The sequence below is a fragment of the Archocentrus centrarchus genome, chromosome 9, assembly GCF_007364275.1.
Source record: "Archocentrus centrarchus isolate MPI-CPG fArcCen1 chromosome 9, fArcCen1, whole genome shotgun sequence".
NCBI lineage: Eukaryota > Metazoa > Chordata > Actinopteri > Cichliformes > Cichlidae > Archocentrus > Archocentrus centrarchus.
Genome location: NC_044354.1, coordinates 7269091 through 7289916, shown reverse-complemented (window position 1 = coordinate 7289916; position 20826 = coordinate 7269091). Strand labels below are relative to the sequence as shown.

At 38.4% G+C, this 20826-nt stretch overlaps 2 protein-coding genes across 5 annotated transcripts in view; one reads left to right on the top strand and one right to left on the bottom strand.

The window, feature by feature from the left end:
* The first annotated feature begins 38 nt into the window (after nt 1-38).
* LOC115785384 (uncharacterized) lies at nt 39-6739 on the top strand. Of its 4 annotated transcripts, none has more exons than XM_030736934.1 (11): nt 39-248; nt 1446-1511; nt 1614-1716; nt 1827-1967; nt 2078-2253; nt 2389-2525; nt 2776-2869; nt 2962-3297; nt 3403-3559; nt 3642-3769; nt 3921-6739. In XM_030736934.1, exons 3-11 carry the CDS (start codon nt 1620-1622, stop codon nt 4239-4241), a joined length of 1587 nt encoding a protein of 528 aa, XP_030592794.1. In that variant the 5' UTR covers nt 39-248; nt 1446-1511; nt 1614-1619; the 3' UTR covers nt 4242-6739. The 4 variants fall into 4 exon arrangements, with proteins under 4 accessions (XP_030592794.1, XP_030592797.1, XP_030592798.1 ...); XM_030736936.1 differs by lacking the exon at nt 39-248 and adding an exon at nt 255-1252; XM_030736937.1 differs by lacking the exon at nt 1446-1511.
* A 949-nt stretch (nt 6740-7688) lies between these two features.
* The window catches only part of msh3 (mutS homolog 3 (E. coli)), a 54126-nt gene continuing 40988 nt past the window's right edge, over nt 7689-20826 (bottom strand). Inside the window, exons 22-24 of the mRNA XM_030737425.1 lie at nt 10153-10285; nt 9856-10024; nt 7689-8012 (exon numbers count right to left, since the gene is read on the bottom strand). Coding sequence (XP_030593285.1) covers nt 7931-8012; nt 9856-10024; nt 10153-10285 — 384 coding nt within the window. The 3' untranslated portion in view covers nt 7689-7930. The remainder of the gene's footprint in view (nt 8013-9855; nt 10025-10152; nt 10286-20826) is intronic.

Genomic DNA, 20826 nt, shown 5'->3' with positions numbered 1-20826 from the left:
GTTGTTGTCTGTTAAAAATACAGTGTTAATTCAACACTTGTTTAGTCTAGTCAACGATATAAGTGTTAGTTTCCCAAAAGAGTTGGTGTCATTCCAGGGAGTTAAATTTAAGTAACTCTATCTGGTGTTAAGTTTAAAATCAACACCTGACAGAGTTGCTCCCAGAATTTCAACGTATCTGTGACGTGTTTGTTCAAGAGCGGGGACAGCAGCAGTCTCATGCAGTCTGGAGCTTACATCGTGAAAAGGTAAGTTTTTGCATGATATTTTTTATGGCTGCATTCATTTTCCCTTTGCGCAAGTTTATTGATTAATACATAGTTTGCTTAACGTAAGTATATGCGTTTGGATATCACGGTATATATGTACAACTGCAATTTTTTGTGAGAGGTTAAAGCTAGCCAAACTGGTGTAGCATGAGGTGTCGGGTTAGCTGAACATTAAAACTTAGAAAATCTGAAGGCCATCTGAGTTAACATATTTAGCTGTGGTGTCGTTTTCTTGACGGTCTTGGCTTTAATATGGCATAATGTATCGAGGGGGTAGAGTGCCTGTGCTGGACCCGGGGCTTGAGCTCCTGCTTGTCGATGGACAGGTGCTAAAATCAGAAAAGCTATGAGAGGCCGGTGGTATGTTGCTGCTGGAAGAATAGCTGGAGGGTTCCTAGAGAAAAAACACACCGGGCCGCCACACCAAGTCCTGCGCTAAACCCGGAGCTTTTAATCGGCAGGAGTAGTTTATTTATTTATCATTTTCTAAGTTTTGGGCTAAATTAAAAAAAAAGTTTTAACTTTAGCTTGTTAGCGGAGCTGGCAACAGGGTCGCATACCCTCCCGCCATCACCTGCTGCCATGGGTAATAAAGGTCTGAAATGCTGGTGAGTTTTTATAACTTTACTCAATGCTGCAGCTCTCCATGCATATAAAAAAATAACGTCACTGTCATGTTTATACCTTCAAGTGATGTTATATTGTCAAACTCTTTATTTATGGGTGTTGGTGCTGTTAGTCGTCATGACGACATTCCTGACCTCGCGCCATTACCCATAATTCGTAGCGGAATCCAGTAGTTTACTTCCGCTTGCACTGTTGTTTACATTGCAGGGTTACACACTTGCTGTTCATTTAAACATTTTTACAATGCAGTTTCTTTTACATGGCGTAATGGCATTGCAAGGATGTTTTTAAAAAGCAGCGAGGACAATTCAGTAACAGTACCTCACTTGTACGCCTTGAATCTTGCACCTGTTTAAGTATGAAAATACTAAAACTAATTAAAACTAAGCATTAAACCAAAAATAAAAACTAATAAAAATGATCAAAACCACTCTGAAAACTAATTACAACTAACTGAATTGGAGAACAAAAAGTAAAAACTAACTAAAACCTAACTATAATGTAAAATCCAAAACTATTATAACCTTGGTGCTGGCTCCCATTATTTAGGTGGGGACTGGTTGGCATGACTTGTGCATATGAGAATCAAAGAAGCATTTCCGCAGTCGATTTCATGTGAGTAAAGCAAAGCAAAAATGTTTCTGTCTCTACACATTCACGGTGAATATACTGTAAATAATGGCACATTTGGTTGCCTTTTCTTTTTTTCTTCATTAGTACATCATGTTGGTGAAGGTGAGATTTGGAGAAACGCAGAAGTATGTCAAAGTAGCTGAGACTGAAGATGGTTATGATGACTTCAGCACATTTCTTCAGAAAGGTTGGCATCAGTTTTCATATAGTACAGAATGTTTGTGTAAATGGACTATTTGCTATAAAACCGTGCTATAAAAAGTTTTTCCATTGCTCTAAATATAATATTTTTATCAGTCATTGTGAAGCTAGGTCTTGCTCTTGAGACTGAGCTACACTTGACAGATGAATCAGGGACAGAAGTTGATGCAGATGTGTTTGAGGATCTTTTGCAAGCAGGGAACCTTACTGTTAGGGTGACAACTGAGAAGTCAACAGGTGAGGCTCAGCCTTGTTGAGGAAGGAGTAGGTCACGAATTTAGAAAAATAAAGTATTTAGAACAAATTTTATCCATTTGCTGTATACATTTTTTTTCCACTGTTTCCAGTTGTGCTTCAACATGATTTATCATCTACTTCGCTGGAGTCAACCATGTCAGACAATTCATCTGTGTCAGTTTCTGGAGACTCCTTGCTAGCATCTTCTGACTCATCTGATGCCACAGTGATTGTTCACACAAACGGAGGGACGAGAACACATGCTGAACGGGAAGCAGCAAAAGAGGTGTGCAGCTTTTGTAACAAATGATGTAAAACATCAGGCACAAAGAATTTTGCTGTTAAACTGTGGGTTGTTTGTTGAATTTGATGTTGATAAAGATTGATGAAATTTCTGACTATGTGATGCTTAATCTTGTAGATGGTGAGAAATGCTCTCCAGGTTAAACCAGGTGGACAGGTTATTTTGGATGAATACGATAAACTGCGATCACTGACGGATGGCACAAGAAGACGTTTGGTAAACCTCCTTGTGGCCAACATGGTTGAAATTCATGGGTAAGACATCAATATTCATATTTATACTTTAAAAATGTTTAAAAGAGCACATTCAGTTTAGGACATTGCATATCAGTAAAGCAATTTCTTTAATATATCCTATAATGGAAATAAACATCAAATGGCTAAAGCATGACATAAAAACTGACAATTTGAGAGAGACTAAAACTCATTGAAGCAAATAACAGTAGAATTTGTCCCCTTTAAATCCTGATAGAATTGTTGTAGTTATGTCATATTTATCTTTCAGGATGATCCCACCAGTCTCTGTGAGAACTAAATATGCTTTGGGCATCATCTCTCTATTTCCCAGCCTCAAAGATCCATATTCAGACAATGGATATGTAAGTTTTTAAATGAAAGTCTTTTATGTCAGTTTATGCAGTAGTAATATATTCTGAATTTGCTCTACAATTTTGTATTTTTACTATCACAGGAACACTTCTATGACCAACAGAGTGGATCTGGCTACTTGGCTTGGAGAATAAAAACTGTTCAGCGCAACTCGGCAGCTCAGTACCGGAGATCCTCCACCAGCACAGCCTATCAAGATAGTCCAAAGAGAAAGAGAGAGGTTTCCTGCACCGATAAGCAGCTGCTTGGTGAGGAGTGTCGTGAAGCGATATCCTTTTTGAAATATTCAACTGATGAATCGGCAGTCAAAGAGAAGATGAGGGCCACATTTCAGTATCGTCAAACACTGGTTCAAGATCAACAGTGCTCTTCAACAGTCTTGGATGTCTTCCCACGATTCCTTAACATCACTGGCTTGGTAAGACAAACAACTTATTATTAATATTATTATTATTAAGTGAATCATCACTCAAAGTATACACTTTCAACATGAAATAGTATAAAGATGCACATTCTTCTGTAGATTGACCAGGACTTCACCATGATGTTTGGAGAGGAGGTGTCGGGCAGATTTTTGGCAAAATGGCCTACTTTTTTCAAACCTAGGATCCTGACAGAGTGCAGAAAACTGACTTCTAATGAGCACATTGAAGAGCTCTTGTATTCGCAGCACGACACAGGTGGGTCTGGTTAGTTTGGCTCACTCTTTAAAATATCAGTTATGTATCATTTGAATGTGTCTTTTACCTGTGTTTCCCCTAGGCTGGGACAGTGACCTGTCAAGCATTCTACTGTTGCTTCACTTGCTTCCACCTACCTCCAAAGGCCACAAGAAGAGTGCCAAAATCAGCTCATGTCAAGCTGTGGACCATGTTGTGAGATATCTGCAGGTATGCAAATCATACTGTATTTATGTGGTTATTCTGATGATCCTACTTCTTGTGTTGAAGCACTTTCTTATTGGCTTTGTTAGCTATTTGAATGTAGCTGTGCTATATTTCATGGATTCCTATCATTCCTCTTCTATACATTTTGTCAAAGATGGGAGCCAGTGTCGAAACCTTCCTTGCTGGTGTGGAACCGGGACAGCCCTTCCTCCTGTGTGTTGGTGAAAACAAGAGCAGCATCCAAAGATACTACATCATCATTGATCACAAGGCCGTCCCTTGCAAGGCACAGACCTCCTTGGCAGCTTTCGATGAGCTCTTCAAGGCACACTTCATCTTCAGCGTCAACTACCATGAATCCCTCTATAACTTCTATACGTTCATCCAAACCACAGTTTTTAACATTGATGTGGGACATGCCAAGGAAAGTCCCAGAGTCAGGGAACTAAGAGCAAGATTTTTGCACGACACTTGAGGTGATAAATATCCTTGGATGCAAATATGTTTCTTTGTTATGTCTGTAAAGCACACCACAAAAGTTCTGCATTGCTTTGTCAGCATTTAAGACTCCACCATGGTCTATATCCTGGAAAGACGTTACGTTTAAAATGTGGACAGTTGGGATGTTGTTTATCGTTTTGCACATATTCAGGTTTTAAAAAGCATCTTGTTCATTTCCATAGAGATGCTGCTTTGACTTATACTGCTGACAATGTGGACACTCTGAATGAAGTTGGTGAGCCCTCAACTTCACAGGCAGTCAGTACAAACTCTCCTGTAACTACTCAGCCCTCTACTGACAACAATCATATGTTAAATATGTGTTCCTCTGTTGTTGCACAGTTGCAAGCATGTGGTGTTGCTGAGAGCACAGTCCAAGCAATGGTGGGTTCTATGGAGGAACTTGTTAATGACATTCATAGGGATGTAAGAGAGGCAGTTCTTGGCTGCACTTCAGAAATTCAAGGCACAGATTTGGAAAAGAAAATTGAAAAATGTTTTGATCGACTAAAAAATCCCTTTTCAACCTTAAATACTCGAGTCAAAAGACAGAAGTTCTTTGAGGAAAAGTGGGAAATTGTTGAACCTGTTGAGTATGTTCTTGGGGTGCGGTTTGATGTTCGCAGAGATCAAACAACAGGACTTTACAGTCAGGTCCCTGTAACAGATAAATTTGTGTATACGCCCATTCTAGGAACTCTTAAGTCTATGTTCAGGAATGCTGAATTATGTGAAAGTTTTTTGAAAGCCAATCTTCACGAAGAAGGCATTTATAAAGACATATGTGATGGTTCATACTTCAAAAGTAACATTTTGTTTTCCCAGAAAAAACATGTTCTACAGATTCAACTCTATTTTGATGAGTTTGAGACAGCAAACCCTTTAGGTTCAAAGAAAGGAATTCACAAACTTGGTTGTATTTACTTTATTTTGAGAAACCTTCCCCCAAAATATAATTCTGTGTTGATGAATATACATGTTGTGACTCTTTTTCACTCACAAGACCTGAAAACTTATGGCTTTGATGACATCCTAAAGCCTCTTGTTGATGATCTTAAAATTCTTGAAACTCAAGGAATTGAGGTGCCTTTCTCAGACTCACCATTGCTTGGTTCTGTTATACAAGTAACAGGTGACAACCTTGGTTTACACGGACTGTTTGGTTTTGTTGAGTCCTTCAGTGCTACGTATTTCTGTAGATTTTGTTTGACAAGTAAGGATGAGTCACAGTCTGTCTTTACTGAAGATGACCCTGGTATGATTTTTCGTACAAAACAAATCCATGTAGAACATTGTGCAGCTCTACAAGAAAATCCTATGTTGGATTCAACATTTGGTGTCAAAAAGACATGCTTACTCAATACATTGCATTTTTTCCACACCTCTGACAACTATGCAGTTGACATAATGCACGATTTACTTGAAGGTGTAGTACAGTACGAACTCAAACTTGTCTTTCAGTACCTTGTCAACCAGAAGTATCTTTCTTTGGAATCGTTGTCACAGAGGATTCAAAGTTTCAACTATGGTTATATTGAGAGAAAAAATAGGCCAAGTGGGTTGAAAATGGATGAGGTTAGCAAGGATCTTGGACTAAATGCAATTCAGTCTTGGTGTCTTGTGAGAAATGCTCCTCTTATTTTTGGTGATGTATTGGAAAGAAATAACTGTTACTGGAATCTGCTGCTCCTCTTGATACAGATTGTGAATATTGTGTTTTCACCCATTGTAACTAATGGTATGACTTACTATTTGAAGCACTTAATTAAGGACCACCACAAGCTATTTAGATCTTTGTTTCCACAGAAAAGATTGCTTCCAAAGCATCATTTTATGCTACATTATCCACGATGTATTAGAAAAATAGGTCCACTCCTTCATGTATGGTGCATGAGATTTGAGGCCAAACATAATTTTTTTAAAAGATCAGTGAAAAATTTCAAAAATATCACAAAAGCATTGGTTAAGCAACACCAGAGACAGCTAGCTTACCACTGGGAGAATTTTGATTTTCAGAGATTCGAGTGTGGTCCAGTGAAGACAAAAATTATTAATAGCTTGGACGGAGGTGAGGTTTTAAGTTCTGCTTTTAATGTAAGCACATACTGTGAAGTGTCAACCACTAATTGGGTGAAAAACTTTGGAACCGAATATCAGATTGGTATGTTTGTTTGTACTGGAACAAAAACAGAAATTCCTATTTTCAGAAAAGTCACCAACATCATTGTACATGATGAGCAAGCTTTCATTTTGTCTTGCAGAGTGGACACTCTTTATTTTGATGATCATTTCAATGCATACTGTATCAGTGAGAGAGCAGATTCATTTTCTGTGTTTCCAGTTAAGGACTTGGTTTATTACAGACCCTATGACGAGCAGTTTTCTAATGAAATGTGTGAAAAAACATACATTGTGCCACACTGCCATATTCTATGAGTTCTGTTGTAGCTATTGCAAAGCCAGTGTTTTATGTGGTGTGCTTGTTTAAAATACAGGTGGATTCAAACTGCAACTTGTGTGGTTTTCTTTGTAAATTCAAGTGGCATCTTTTGTTTTTGGAAGTGAATTTGGGATTATTAATTGACTACCAGTAGTATTTTGAAAATCCAGATTTTGATTTAACACTTTCCATTGAGTTGATATATTTTAAACCTTATTCAGTGTTAAATTAACAGATATATGGTGTTAACTTTTGACACTACACACTGGTGTTAGGTAAATTCAACACTGATGTGTGTTAGATTTCAACTATTGAGAGTGTTGTTTTAACTCTATCACGGTGTTAACTGTTTAACACTTTCAAAAGTGTTATTTTAACTCGATCTAGAGTGGACCAATATAGACACTTTGAAAGTGTTGAATTCAACTCCCTAGGAGTTGAATTAACACTTCTAAATTTGCTGTGCAGCCCATAATGCAGCAAATGTTATGAATTAGTTCTGTATTGTTTTTATGCGTTCTACACAAGAAAAGATCTGGTGGTTGGAGACAATCTTATCTCCAAGTTAGGTTTACAGATCATTCGGATTATTAATATGTGTGTTTTTTTTAAAAAAAGTATAAAACCTTTTGATGCTCCAGGGGGAGCTGCTGAGCGTGATAAACTGCGTCCAGTGATGTAATCTGAATCAGCATTAGTTCGGGCTGAAGGCCACAAGTTTGAAATGGAGAGAAATTTTTTTTAGCAAAGTTCTGCCATCCACTTCTTGCCTTTGGATGAAGGTTGATGATGCTGAAGGATACACTAGACACTACTGTCATAACCCACCAGAAACTCTGAGCAACCTGCTAGTACTAGTCAAGTAGTTTTCAAGTTTTCCAAGTTGGTTCTGTTGGCAGCATATGTTAACAAAAACAGTGAATGGAATTTAAAATGCTTTTAAGTTTAATTTTTTTTATTATTATTATTAAATAACCACAATCTTAATCAACTGGTAGTATTGAAGTTATTACAATTAGGTTACAGTACAGAATATGACGATCGCCAGAACCTGAGACAGCTAAAATCCTTTTTCACAAACCCACACATACACACTAGAAAAAGAGCAGCATCACCCTACGGCATCAGCTGAGCACATTTGTACTGTGTTTATATTCGTCTTCTGTTCACTGGGAGTGGGATCATTTTCTTCATGTGATGGTGCGATTAATGTCGCAGTGATGTCAAGAGTTCGACTGCAGCCATTCCATGAGGGACGTTCTGTCAGTGATCCCCCAAAGATCTGAGAGAACTTTCTTATTCTTTCTAAGGAGACAGAGACAAAGAGACTTAAATGTTACACACAATACTGCACAAATAATACAGTCTTCACACTGCCCAATATCCTCAGCGCCTAAACACACTGTACTCTAACACATAGCTGTGTAGAATAAAATCCATATTCCTAACCTGCAAGCAGCAGCTCAAACTCCTCTGTGCACAATTATTGTGCATTGCATGGCTTCATTTAAAGAGAGGACAAACATTTCATATAGGGAGGATTATTCTGACAGGGAGGTATAGCGTTGTGTGAGTGATATTTCATAATGTGAGAATTACTTTGGAGGCAGCTAAGCAACACTCAGCTCCCAGCAGGCTGCCTGTTACACAGCAAGGATAATGGTGTGTTACAAATTTACAGACAGAAGACTATGTTTGGAAAAATATGCAATATGCTGATGATTTGGCAGCAAAAAAACCAAACAAACTTGGAATTAGTCATTTTTACTTCTTAACTCAGTTTTAATCTGAATTCGTCTGCGTGCCAATGTGTGGTTCATCCTAAGAAAATTTTCCTACACAAGCATTAAATAGTACCGCATTTTAATTTCCTTTCTATTGGAGTGCGCATGTGCAATAAATGTATCCAGTGGAAAATAAGATTGGTCTTAAGACAAATTGTGAAAAGGGCTTTCTTCTTTCAGGTTCTTCAAATTTATATTAGCTAATTTCAGTTAATAACCACATCAGGAACAATAATTTCAAATAAACTAAACAACTTAAACAGAAAAAAGGACAAAAACATTTTCCGTCTATGCGGACACAAAAACGGACAAAAAAACATTTCTGAGCCTTTTATTATAATTTGGTTTCGAACTGGATGTTCACTGCGTGCACGCATTCAAAAAGTCAGTCTTTAAAAAGCTTCCTAGCATTAATTTTCTTGTCTCTCTCTCTCCCTCCCCCTCTGTGTGTGTTCATGGCACGAGGTGACAAAGTCTGAGCTACTCAATTAATCCGCATCACCTCTGATTTACAAGGAATATTGGTACATTACCTGATTCAGATGTGTTGGCCTGAGTAGAAAATTGAGCTCGTTTGAGCGTTAAAGCTGAAGTAAACATTCAGTTTAATTATGGGAGAACTCCCCTGAGTTTTATTATTTCATGACACACATTTCACTCCTAGTTTTCAGCTCCCAGGCACCATTTGTTCAAGCAACTCTCCAAAACACAGGACAGGGATATTTTGTAATTTATGGGAAGATTTACAGGGTACTCCAACAATAAAATGTCACACTCACATAAAGTTAGAGGACATAAAAAAAAGACATAAAAAAATCAAAACAAAACAAACAAAAGAAAAAAGAATCTAAGATATTCTGTATTTTAGTTCTTAACATAGGCTCTAAAAACACTAGTTCCTAAACTTCCAATAATTCAACTTGAGAGTTTGACTTTGATCGTCACACAAGTTTGTAAATTACTGAAAAAAGTCCACTCATCCAGCAACACAATCCAATAATAAAAATAAATAAATGCATAATCAAAGTAGGCACAACTAGTGCCACAAGTGGACATCATCTGGGAAACAAAAGGCATATTTCCTCAGTTCACCAGACTGGGCTGCAATCATGTTAGTATTTTTTTAATCCATGAAACTCTACACAAGTTTGTAAAACAGATTTTCTGCTAAAATATTTTCAGCTTCTGAGCTCAAACTGAAGTAATCTACATTATTTTTCTTTCGATTTTGAAAATCTAATACAGAGCTACAACATACATTATGTTGTTCACCGATTGATTTATCCTCCCTGATCTTGATGTGTAAAATAAGTGGCATCATCCCTTTACAAAATGGCCAAGGTGAATGTGCATATGTGTGCTACCTTCTGGCATCAACCACTTTCTCCAGCTCTCTGGCTTTGCGAGCAGCAGTGTGCAGTATAGGATCCGGGATGTCAGCCAGCCGGGCAACGTTCAGGCCGTAGCTCCGCCCCGCAGCTCCTTCAGTTAACTGGTATAGGAAGGTGATGAACTCTGGCTGAACGTCTCCATCTGTTAGCGCACACAATATACACAATATATTACAATCTCAATTACTAATTACCAAAATAAAATCATTCTAAATTTACGGTCAAGGAAACAGAGAAACCAAAAATTAGTACCAAGCAGTGCACACGTACCATCAGTGTCAGCAGAGATATCAGGTTCATTGAGTAAGAAAGCCATGTGGTAGTTCAATACATGTTCAGGATACACCCGCTCCAGCTCACACAGAGGAGGATAATGGGTTACAAACAGGGTTAGGGCTTTCACCTAGGAAAGAGAATGAGAGCGTTAAGTGCTAACATCCAGAAACATCTAGTATGTGGTGTCTCGCAAAGACGCTTCAGTCTTTTATGCTTGGTTTAAAAATGTTAAGGATCAGGATAAAAGCATAAACAGGGTCATCCATTAGCAAAAACAACTGGTACACTGTGTGAGGAAGTATTCAGCTGAGGTGTAGAAAACAGTGAGCTGTAGGCAGGGATGGCATCACTGCACTTGCTACTCTGTAGCAGCCTGCCAGAGATGCTTGTCACTTCTGTTGTTTCAAAAGCTGAAGTACAGCTAGGTAAACTTAAAAAAAAAAAAAAAAGTGAGTACAAGCAAACCAGTAACATCAAGTGACCCTCCAACTGCCAGGTTTGGCACTTTGTTACTGTTTACTGACAATAGAGCTGCCACCTTCACACCTACTCAGCAGCTTTGCATAGTGTGTATGCAAAAAAAAAAAAAAACATAATTACAATGTGCACAGAATGCATGCATGAAAATGATAAAAGCTTTAAGACTGCTTGACAGTAACGAGTAAGAGAAATAACAGCAGGTGAGTTCTACATGAGTTAGAAACATGTTAGATACATGCCAGGTCAGGCTGACGGTCTCATAGCCCACCCCACCCTTGTGCAGGTCTACAATCTTGTCCCTGACGTCCTTTGACCGCTCTCTGGTCTTACCCACGGTGATGGAGAGGTTGGAATGGAAGGAATTTATTCCATGGATAAGTGTGGCTTATACACATAAATTAAGATCAGGCATGTCTGTAATTGATTAATTGACTTATTGATTGATTGTCCCCATATGACAGTCACGCTGTGGGAGCCAGAATTCTGGCTGTGTTGTAGGGGATCAAATACCAGCAATATCTGTATTAGAAACAAGCAAAAAAAAAAATGGTACTGTAACAACAATGTGGTCACAAAGCAAAAGGAAGACTTGCCTGTATAGAGACAGAAGCTAGAAAAGCAAATGCTCCACAAAAGACTTCTTGCTGCTGTGTGGCTTCCTGTCACAAACAGGAAGCTTCTGCAGTCATCAGAAACCACAAAACTAACAAAGGGATAATCCAGCCAGAGGATAACAACTGGCTTCAATTATGATGATGAAATTTGTTAGTAGTTTGAACAATGACAAGAATGGTAGTGTAGTTCATCAGGATCAGTGATATATCAATACCAAACTCATACAAGCAGAGATAGGAACCTGGAAAACCTAATGAGATTGATCGATCGCCTACCATCAAATTCCGAATGTAGCTTTTTTTTTATTCTTCTGTTGAGAGACCAAATAATAAGGAGTCACGCAAGCACTGTACTGGAAACAGAAAAAGAAAACAAATGCGCAGCCTGGAAACATGACAGATGAAAAGTACAGATCCTTTTCCGGTGATGAGTCTGATTCTAAGGCTAAACACAGTCAGACTGAACTTGCCTCCATCTATGCCAGATAAGTTTCCAGCAGATGTACCAGATTCACACATTAAGCCTTCTAAAGAGACAGGGAGTTAAAATATTGGTAAACAGAAGCTGATTAGAGACAGAAAATGACTCAAGAATGCCCTAACCCATTAGGAGTCGCCAGCCATTAAAAAATTGACTCCATGTGAGATTACTAGTGTGGTAAATTCACTTACTTGGTGTGCCAGTCTTTCTTTCAACCGCTCCCACTGGCTTAGATTCTGTCGCTAAATATATCTGAGTTCACATTTACATTTTTAACATGCTAATGTCGCAAACTGACAGAAACACAGTATACCCAAGGCTACTGAGATTAATTTTGCAATCTCTGGACATGACTCAAAGTATTTTCTGTGGATGGAGAATTTAAGATGCATTTATGCTGAATGATGTGAAGATTTGTATTAAATTTCATAATTGTTAAATCAGAATTGTTAAAGCACAAATGTGGTAATGAAGCTCAGTCGGGGAATCACTTAAGTCAGCAGGAATCATAAATGTCCACAGAATTTTTGATAATCCATGTATTAGATCAGTGGTGTCTACACTGAGGCTCCCAGTGGGTCAAGAAATGAATATGAGGGGTCACCAGAAAATTACTTTGACAGAAGACAATGAATAACAAAAGGCTGCAGCGCACAAGATGATGTGGATCGCAGTTAAGGCTGACAACCACTGTGGTGTAAGACAAAATATTGGAGAAAATGGAATCTTGGATGAGCCACTAACACCATAGGAAATTTAAGAGCTGGAACTTTTGGTGACCTTTAAGGCCGCTACAATTTTTGTCAAACCCACCAATCTGTGTGGTTATATTTAACCTTGGACCAATTCCTGAATGACACTGTTTCCCTAAAAGCTGCCATTTTTAACTTCTGAAAAATCTAAAAAAAAAAAGCAACCACTTCAGTGACAGCCATTTAAAAGTTTTTGTAACCACTTTCACATCACATAAATAATTTACCCTTATCTGTATTTTGGTCAGGTTTCAAAAGGTTTTCTTTGTCTTTTGATCTCATGGAATATTTATTTATTCCTTCATTTATTTCTGAAGAAAACAAGAGGAAAAACAATAGCATAATAGGAGAGACAAAGAAGAGAGATTAAGTAATACATACTGTGCGCCAAATGGTAGGTATTATAACAAATGTTAAGTTATGTAACACTGTGTTACCACAACAAAGTGGTAGCTGAAAAACAGAACAGAGCATCAATATCAACTGTTCTTTGGCCTGGCATTACTTAGCTGCCTCTATACCCTGCAATATGCTGAATTGATACAGTACACACTTTGTGAATATGAATACTGGAATAAACAAAACATTTTTTCCTTGTCTTAATGATTTCCATTTTCAGTCACTTCAGCTTTTACTGCCTTTCACTGTAAGTACCAAATTCAGCGTTTTAGGCTCCGAGGAGATATTCAGCCAAGTGAAGGCACGTCACTTCATCCTGTGATTCTTTAATCTCTGTCAACTCTTGGAGCTACCCAAAGGCTACAAGACTGAACTGCGGCATTAAGGTTCAGATATGAAAAATCACAAAAAAGTGAGTGGTGCAGGCGCTCACTCACTCAGCCTCTGTCAAACACTTTACCTCTTAGCGCTTCTCTCTTAAGACAGCTGCTGAGAGCTGTCATCGAAAAATAAATGCATTTCCTTTTCCGGATTACTTTAATAACCCCATCATGTAAATGGAGAAGTGAGTGCAAAAGCACTGTGAAAATTTTTTCTCTCACATGCTACAAACATTTTTGAAAACGTGACAAACTGAAACAAAATTAATGATTGGAAAAAAAAAAAATTCCCCAAACTGCTATAACTAATCACTGAGCCCAGTGATGACTAATAATAGTAATAATAAGAATTTATGTCTGATCTCTCGTGGTGGATTGGTCTGAATTTTACATCATCACAGTAGACAGGTTGCTGCAGAACTCCAAGCTGGCTCCAGGATCAGTCCACTAACCACTCGCTCTAAGAAAGGTCACATGTCAGTAGTAATACATCTGTCTAAAAGAGATGTGCAGGGTCACTCCCACACTCCTCAAACTAAAAACACACACATAGTACAATCCTGCACTGGAATACAATGTAATACAATGATGTGTAAATCATCTAAACCATACATTTCATTTGGAAAGGACAACATCTAAAATGTTGAAAGAATGAAATTCAAGTGTGTTTTGAGAAATAAAAGCTTATGTTGAATTTCATGCAGGAATGCATTTCAAAAAAGTTGGTATAGCAGAAAAATGAAATTGTGTAATACTAAAAAACACATGAAAATTTCTCAGTTATAACATTTGTTATGTTGTTCTATTTTCTATTTAATGCATGACTACAAATCCTAAAAATCACTTTTTTTAATGTGCACCTGTCCAACAAGACTCAAAAAAAAAAAAAACTGAGCATGTCAAAAGGAGGTTGCAGCCTGGATAATGATCTGATTAAGTGCCAATGGTTGCTCATTAACAGAACAGCCCAGGGTGCACTGAGAGCTGAAGAAATCAGAGCTGAAACAATTATTTAATTATAAATTATTCATTGATTAAGATTAATTAATTTTTTTAAAGAGTGAAAATCCAAACTGTTACCTACAAGCAGTTTATAAAATACTCCTGTTTGGGAAACAGACACTTAACATTTCTCACAGTCTTTGACCTTTTTGTCTACAGTGTGAAACTTTATTTAAATAAAATAAATAAATCAACAAAACATTTGGAGAAGAGGAACAAGCTGAAAACACAAATCTGAGAAATATCACTACTTAAAGTTATTTCTCATCTGTTGTATTTCCATGTTCCACATTTTTAGCATACAGCTCTTTATTTACACAGCCAAGAGATACTATACAGACACCAAAGTATTCAAAACGTCAAGAACGCTGGTCTGAATAAGTCACAACATGACAATTCAAATACAAGAGATTCTCTGACAGACTAATATTCTGCCCTTTGCCAAAGATGACACTTGCCTGGTGTGTCACCTTGTTAACTTCATCTTTTCCTCTAGTACATTTCTAAATCTGCTTTAAAGCTCCAAATTTGTAAAAACTGTTTTCTGTACACCTAGAAAGCCTTCCTATTACTCTTTTATAATACGTTATGAAAAACAAGTGCATATGCATCCTCTAAGGTGTGCTTCCAGACAGTAATATGATCGGCAGGAAAAAGGCTAGATGTGTCGATACCATTACTCCCGTCTCGTTGTCTTGTTAGTCCTCTCTATCCAATTAGACTCATATTCAATTCAAACTCAACATCCTTTGTATTCTCAGCTCACACAGGTAACAAGGCTCTCGGCAAGGTGCTCGAGTGTGAGAGACTAGGAGATTTTGGGTAAATATAACATTGGTGTGTATTGTTGACCTCTTTCTTTAGTTGCAGGTCAGTATCATTCACTCCTTAATTGTCCTTATTTTTTTGAACCAGGATCATTAATGGGTGTGTTGTTGATGACCTATTCTTGAGGACCTTGTCTTCTGTTTAAATGAAAATACTTGGTACGCCAAAGCCTTAGTAGTTTAGTTAAATACTTTAATAAAGGTAAGGACTCCAGCAGTGAAAGACAGCTGGATAAAACCAAACCCCTTTTGCTTGCAAAGGGGTTTAGTTTTCTTGCCACTTTGCAAGACAAATTATTCTGACAGTATTTTAAAACATCAAAATGAATAGGAAGCAAGCGTCAACATTTTAATAACTATGATGGTCACCAGGACATCAAAACTGCCTGTACAGAGTCACTGATTTGAACATTTGGCAACTTTGTTTAGAGAAAAACACACACAAGTTGTTCATTTGCTTGTTACACAATATTACAGTTTTATTAACGGCTCAATCTGGAGTGTTGATGATCACCATCAACTTTTCTTGCTCCTTTACCAGAGCAGTGAACAAATGCTATGTTTATTCATGCTTAAGAAACAGTGAGACAAAGAAAAAGTATTAAGAGCTGAGTGGGTGCCAATTTTCGGCTGTTTTGGATTCGTAATGGGGGAAGGGGGGGTACGAGTCCAAAGTACTGTTCTCCAATCTCATTGCATATTCTGTATAATGACCAATAAAGGCATTCTATTCTATTCTATTCTGTTATAGTAAAGTCAGTGAACAAGTGTGTGAAATTTGATGGGTCTTAGATTGAATAGTATGCATCTAATGATGTGAATTCGTAAATTCTTAGTGAGATTGTTCTTGAGTTATCACATTCACAAGATTTTCAGAAAACTTGACCTCTGACCTTTACCTTCAGGTCAAAGTCAGCAAGATTCAAACTCATGCAAGATTTTTAGTAGATGCATCTATGGTGTTAATTTAAACATCCTAGTTCACATCGTTCTCGAGTTATGGCCAAAGTTTTTGTAGAACTTGACCTCTGACTTTTACCTTTAGGTCAAAGTTGCTGAGATTTGAACACATCTGAGATTTTTAGTACATGCACCTATGGTGTGAATTTGAACATCCAGTTATAAAGTTTTTGTGAAACAAATGCCAATGCCACCAATGCCAAGGCTACAACAATACCTTGACTCTGTCTTTGAAACAGCTGAGCTAAAAGTAATGCAGATGTCTGTGATTAACTTGCAACCTGTCCAAGATGTACCACTCCTTTCACTTCATGGCAGCTGGACTAGGCTCCAGCCCTACAGGTGATGTTGTCGGTCGATGCAAAAAGTTTCAGAAGTAATGTGTTTGAATGAAGTGAGCTTAAATGATCAATGTAGCCCACTCCTCATTTCTGTTTGAGGCTAGCTACTGAAGGCTATATGATTCTAGGTGCTAGTCACATAAACCTAAATTTCTCAGTCAAGTTGTATTTTGGGTAAGTTGGTAGGCTCATCGGTTACTTTAATTACTTTGTGTGGCAAATATTATTTTGGATTTTTTTTTTGTTCTGTTTTACCACTCATGCAGACATCCTGGCATGACTCCATTCATCCATCTTCTGCTGCTTGCCAGGTCCAGGTCATGGGGGCAGCAGTCTAAGCAGAAATACCCAGACCTCCCTCTCCAGCTCTATCATCGGGACATCAAGGCATTCCCAAGTGAGCTGAGAGATGTAATCTCTCCACACACTTAACGCCTCACTTAGGAGGTGCCCAGGAGGCATCTAGTCAGGTGCCCAAAGCACTTCAACTGGCTCCCTTCCATATGGAGGAGTAACAGCTCTATTCTGAGCCCTTTCCAAATGACTAAGCTCATCACTCTCTCACTCTAAGGGAGAGTCCAGACACCATTTGGAGGAAACTAATTTCAGCCGTTTACAAACGCAGTCTCATTCTTTTGGTCACCACCAACAGCTCATAACCAAAGGTGAAGGTAGGAATGTAGAACAACAGTAAACATTCAACAGATTTCACACTCAGCTCTCTCTACACCACAACAGATTGGTAGAGTGTATCACTGGAGACACCACAGAAGTTTGTCTGTCCAGCTCCTCTCCTCCTCCCACTCATGAACTAGATCATGAGATTCTATTTCCATGTCACTATAGTCAGATTTGTCAACTTTGTATCAGACAGCCAGGGCCTCCACTCTTGACTGCAGCCCAGTCATCCAGTACCAAAGCCCCGTGTTCCCTCCTGCGGGTGGTTGGCCCACAAGAGGATAGGCCTATGTGGCTCTTTCAGTCTGGTTCTAGCAACCATACACCCAACCTCGAGAATCCCCTCCCAGGCCTAACCATGTGTCTTGTTCAACAAACCCCTCCATCATGATAAGGTAGCAATTTCCACAGGGGACTGCCATGTTATTGGCATATTATATTACATATTAAATATAACATTAAACAGACAGTCCTGGAATTTTGTACCTTGATTACATAAACATGTTCATAAGAATACCATTTAAGCACATATTTTTTATTACTTGCATTTTATTAATTCTTACACCAAAGTTTCCTCTCCTCATCCAGATTTACTTATTTTTAGAAACTGAAAGGAACGGAGCTGAAGAAAATATATTGATATGATGAAAATACCTCAACTACAGTGTGAATAATTTGGCATGTCAATATAGTTTACATCTACTTTACCTGTTGCATTTTAAGAAATGAATTGCCATATGTGACATGCCTGAAATTTAACTGGGCACATTAAACAAATCTGTCTTAACCCATTTACTAAGAACAGGGTGTCCTTCTCTTCCTAATACAGTTTGTTATTACAGCAGAAGGAAAAGGATACACAGCCTGCACAGAAATGAACATAAGTGCTCACATTTTCAGTAACACCTGCCACCCAGTACTCGGGGTAAGATGTGAAATTTACATTTTTGTTAATTGTAAAAACTAATTCAAGCAAGCACAGTACGATAAATAAAAAACCTATTAGTAGAACTAACATACACACACTTACTTTACAGAAAGAATATGCAGTGCATCTGAAAGTTTTCAGACTCATTTAAGTTTTATATCCATTTTATCCTGAAAAAGATTCATTATATAGTTTTCCACATCAATCTATTAACAGTACTGCACAACGCCAGAGAAAAAAAACATTTTGGTGGAGAACTTTATAGAATTGGGAAAAAGATCCAAAATATCCTATTTAGCACTCACATCCTTTACTTAATACTCCAAGCACCAATGGCAGCAATGATAGCCTCAAGTTTTCTTGGGATTGATCTTTCAAGGTTGACACACCTTTTCAAAACGTTTCAACATTCTTCTTAGTGGAATAATGCACAGTGCCATGTCTGGCAAAAACCGAATACAGGATATCATCCCAAACACCTCATACCAACTGTCAAGCACAGTGGTTGAGGACTGATGACTTGGGCTTGTTTTACAGCCAAAGGACCTGGGCACCTTACATCCTTTGAGTCAACCATGAAGTCTTCTGTATGCAAAAGTATACAGAGGAGGTCAACTGAAATGCAGTGGCAGGATGCTGTGCATAAACAAATGCCCAAAAACCTCAGTGAACTAATGCTGTAAACATGAGTGGGACAAAAGTCCTGCACAATGATGTGAGAGACTGATTAAGTTATAGAGAACACAAATTTTTAAAAAGTAATGCAATCACTACAAACTATAGAGAAAAGAACATAGTATTTTATTCATGTTCATGAGTGAAGTGCTGTGGAGCACATTTGGGTCTTTGCAGGAGCTCTGTGCATCAGCATGAGCACATCAGACTCTTTTACGCCCACATGAGTGATACAGTATGTTGCACTGAAAATTTACTCATTAGTGCGCAGCCAAAAGTGAGCTTTTGCGAGATCTACTTCTCCGCTGAGTCCAAAAAGCTGGACTTGATTCTCTCTGCCATTATAGTCTAAAATTACAGCAGTCACAAGTGCAGTCACATGCAAATTGAATACGGAGCAATGTGCAGTTTTAAACTTCCTGTAGAGCCAAAATCAGAGTCTGCTATTATTCTGAAGAAAAGTAACACCCCAAGTAAGTCCTTCAGTGAATAGTTTCAAAAGAAGAGGATTGATTTCAACGTGAAACCCGGGAACTTCGAGTAGAAGCAACCTCTAGTTTTGGTTTAAGTCGGCTCTCTTCAGCTTTCAGGTTTCTTTTTCTCTTCCTGCATCAAGGCTGCCTCTATTATTGAGTGGAGTTATGAAACCCATCTACATTCTTAACTACCTCTCAGGTGAATGTTGGGGACAGGGAAAGGTGTGTTACTATAACAACCAAGCCAAAGGAGGAGTAGTCTGGCTTTTGACGTGAACAGCTGAGTCTGTTGAGGAGGGGGACAGGGCAGAGAAGGATGAGTAGGAGGTAGAGGAGTCGGCATGAAAGGCTCTGCATGTCTGCCTGTACCAAAGAGGCCTTTTGCTGTAAAGCTTAACTTCTTTTGTGCCCTTTTGTTTGCCTTTCCTTTAATAGCAAGGCCTTTCTAACAAATCAATGCTGTTATACAACAGGTAATCAGAGAGCTCCCTCCTTGCGCCAACAGCATCTCCCTGCTGCATTAGCTGCTACTTAAACATTTTCATTCTACGTTTTCCAGCAGAATTACATAACCCCAAGACTCTGTCCAAAGATTAATGTGGAACTGGCAAAACATGAAAACTGGAAAGAGGTTTTGAAAGATAAATGTTTATTCATCTATATTTGAACAAGGTTAACGCGATGCAATTTGGAGCATTTGGACTAGAGTTTTGGAAAACAGACATAAGCCAATCTCAAAACTCCAGCACTCACAGGCTGGATACAGTTTGTAATCTTTCATTAGCACTAAGCAGAACTCCAGAAACCCATTAATACTATCTGTCACAGTGGACCATAGTAGGAGCTGCACCCTGGGACTCAAAGAGACCCAAATTCAGAATCTGTGGCATGTGCAGTCCACTGACTGTCAGCTTAACGTCTGGTGTTGTGCTTATCCACAATAGCCTGCAAAACAATGTGCCTCAAGTGTGAGATTAAATACAATCCCTAAGGTCAATGCAGACCATCTGAGTTGATAAATCCTTTCTCTCTAGAGAAACTGCAGCCTGGAAGGCACTAATACGCACAACCAACTGTTAGGAACACAAACCTCTGCAGTGCACATGCTAAACTGTGTTAGTTTCTTGTAGTTTTGTGTGTTTCCTGCAAACTACAGAATTGCTTGCGTATCAGCTTCAGTGCCTTTGGGCATTTTCCCTGTATACAAGAATTTATAGGTCACTGTAAATTCTGGTCACTGTGCTGTTTGGATCTTTGCAGGTGCAAGAGAGAAGTGTGCCAGTCCAAAAACCACAACTACAATTTAAAAACAGACCAACAAGCTGCAGGGAGCTGCAGCGTCGAATAATATCAGTGGGAGGTTTTTCTAAAAGCGACATCTTTCACATGACCTGAAATCATTTGGCCAACTCAGCTGACCCATTTGACATAATATCCAACATCAGGGGAGCAATTCCAAACTAAAATGCAATCGGAAAACATGGAGCAAGAACAAAGGAAGCCTGATTTTTCTTTAGTCTGTTATACAGTGGAAAATACTGTAAGCATAAACAGCTGAGAAGGCAAACAGCTGCGTCTTAACTGATGCCACAACCTCAACCACACAGCCTGTGTCAAACAGCAATAATGACTTTTCTGTGCTTACAGTATTGATCCATTAATTCAGCAAAAATTG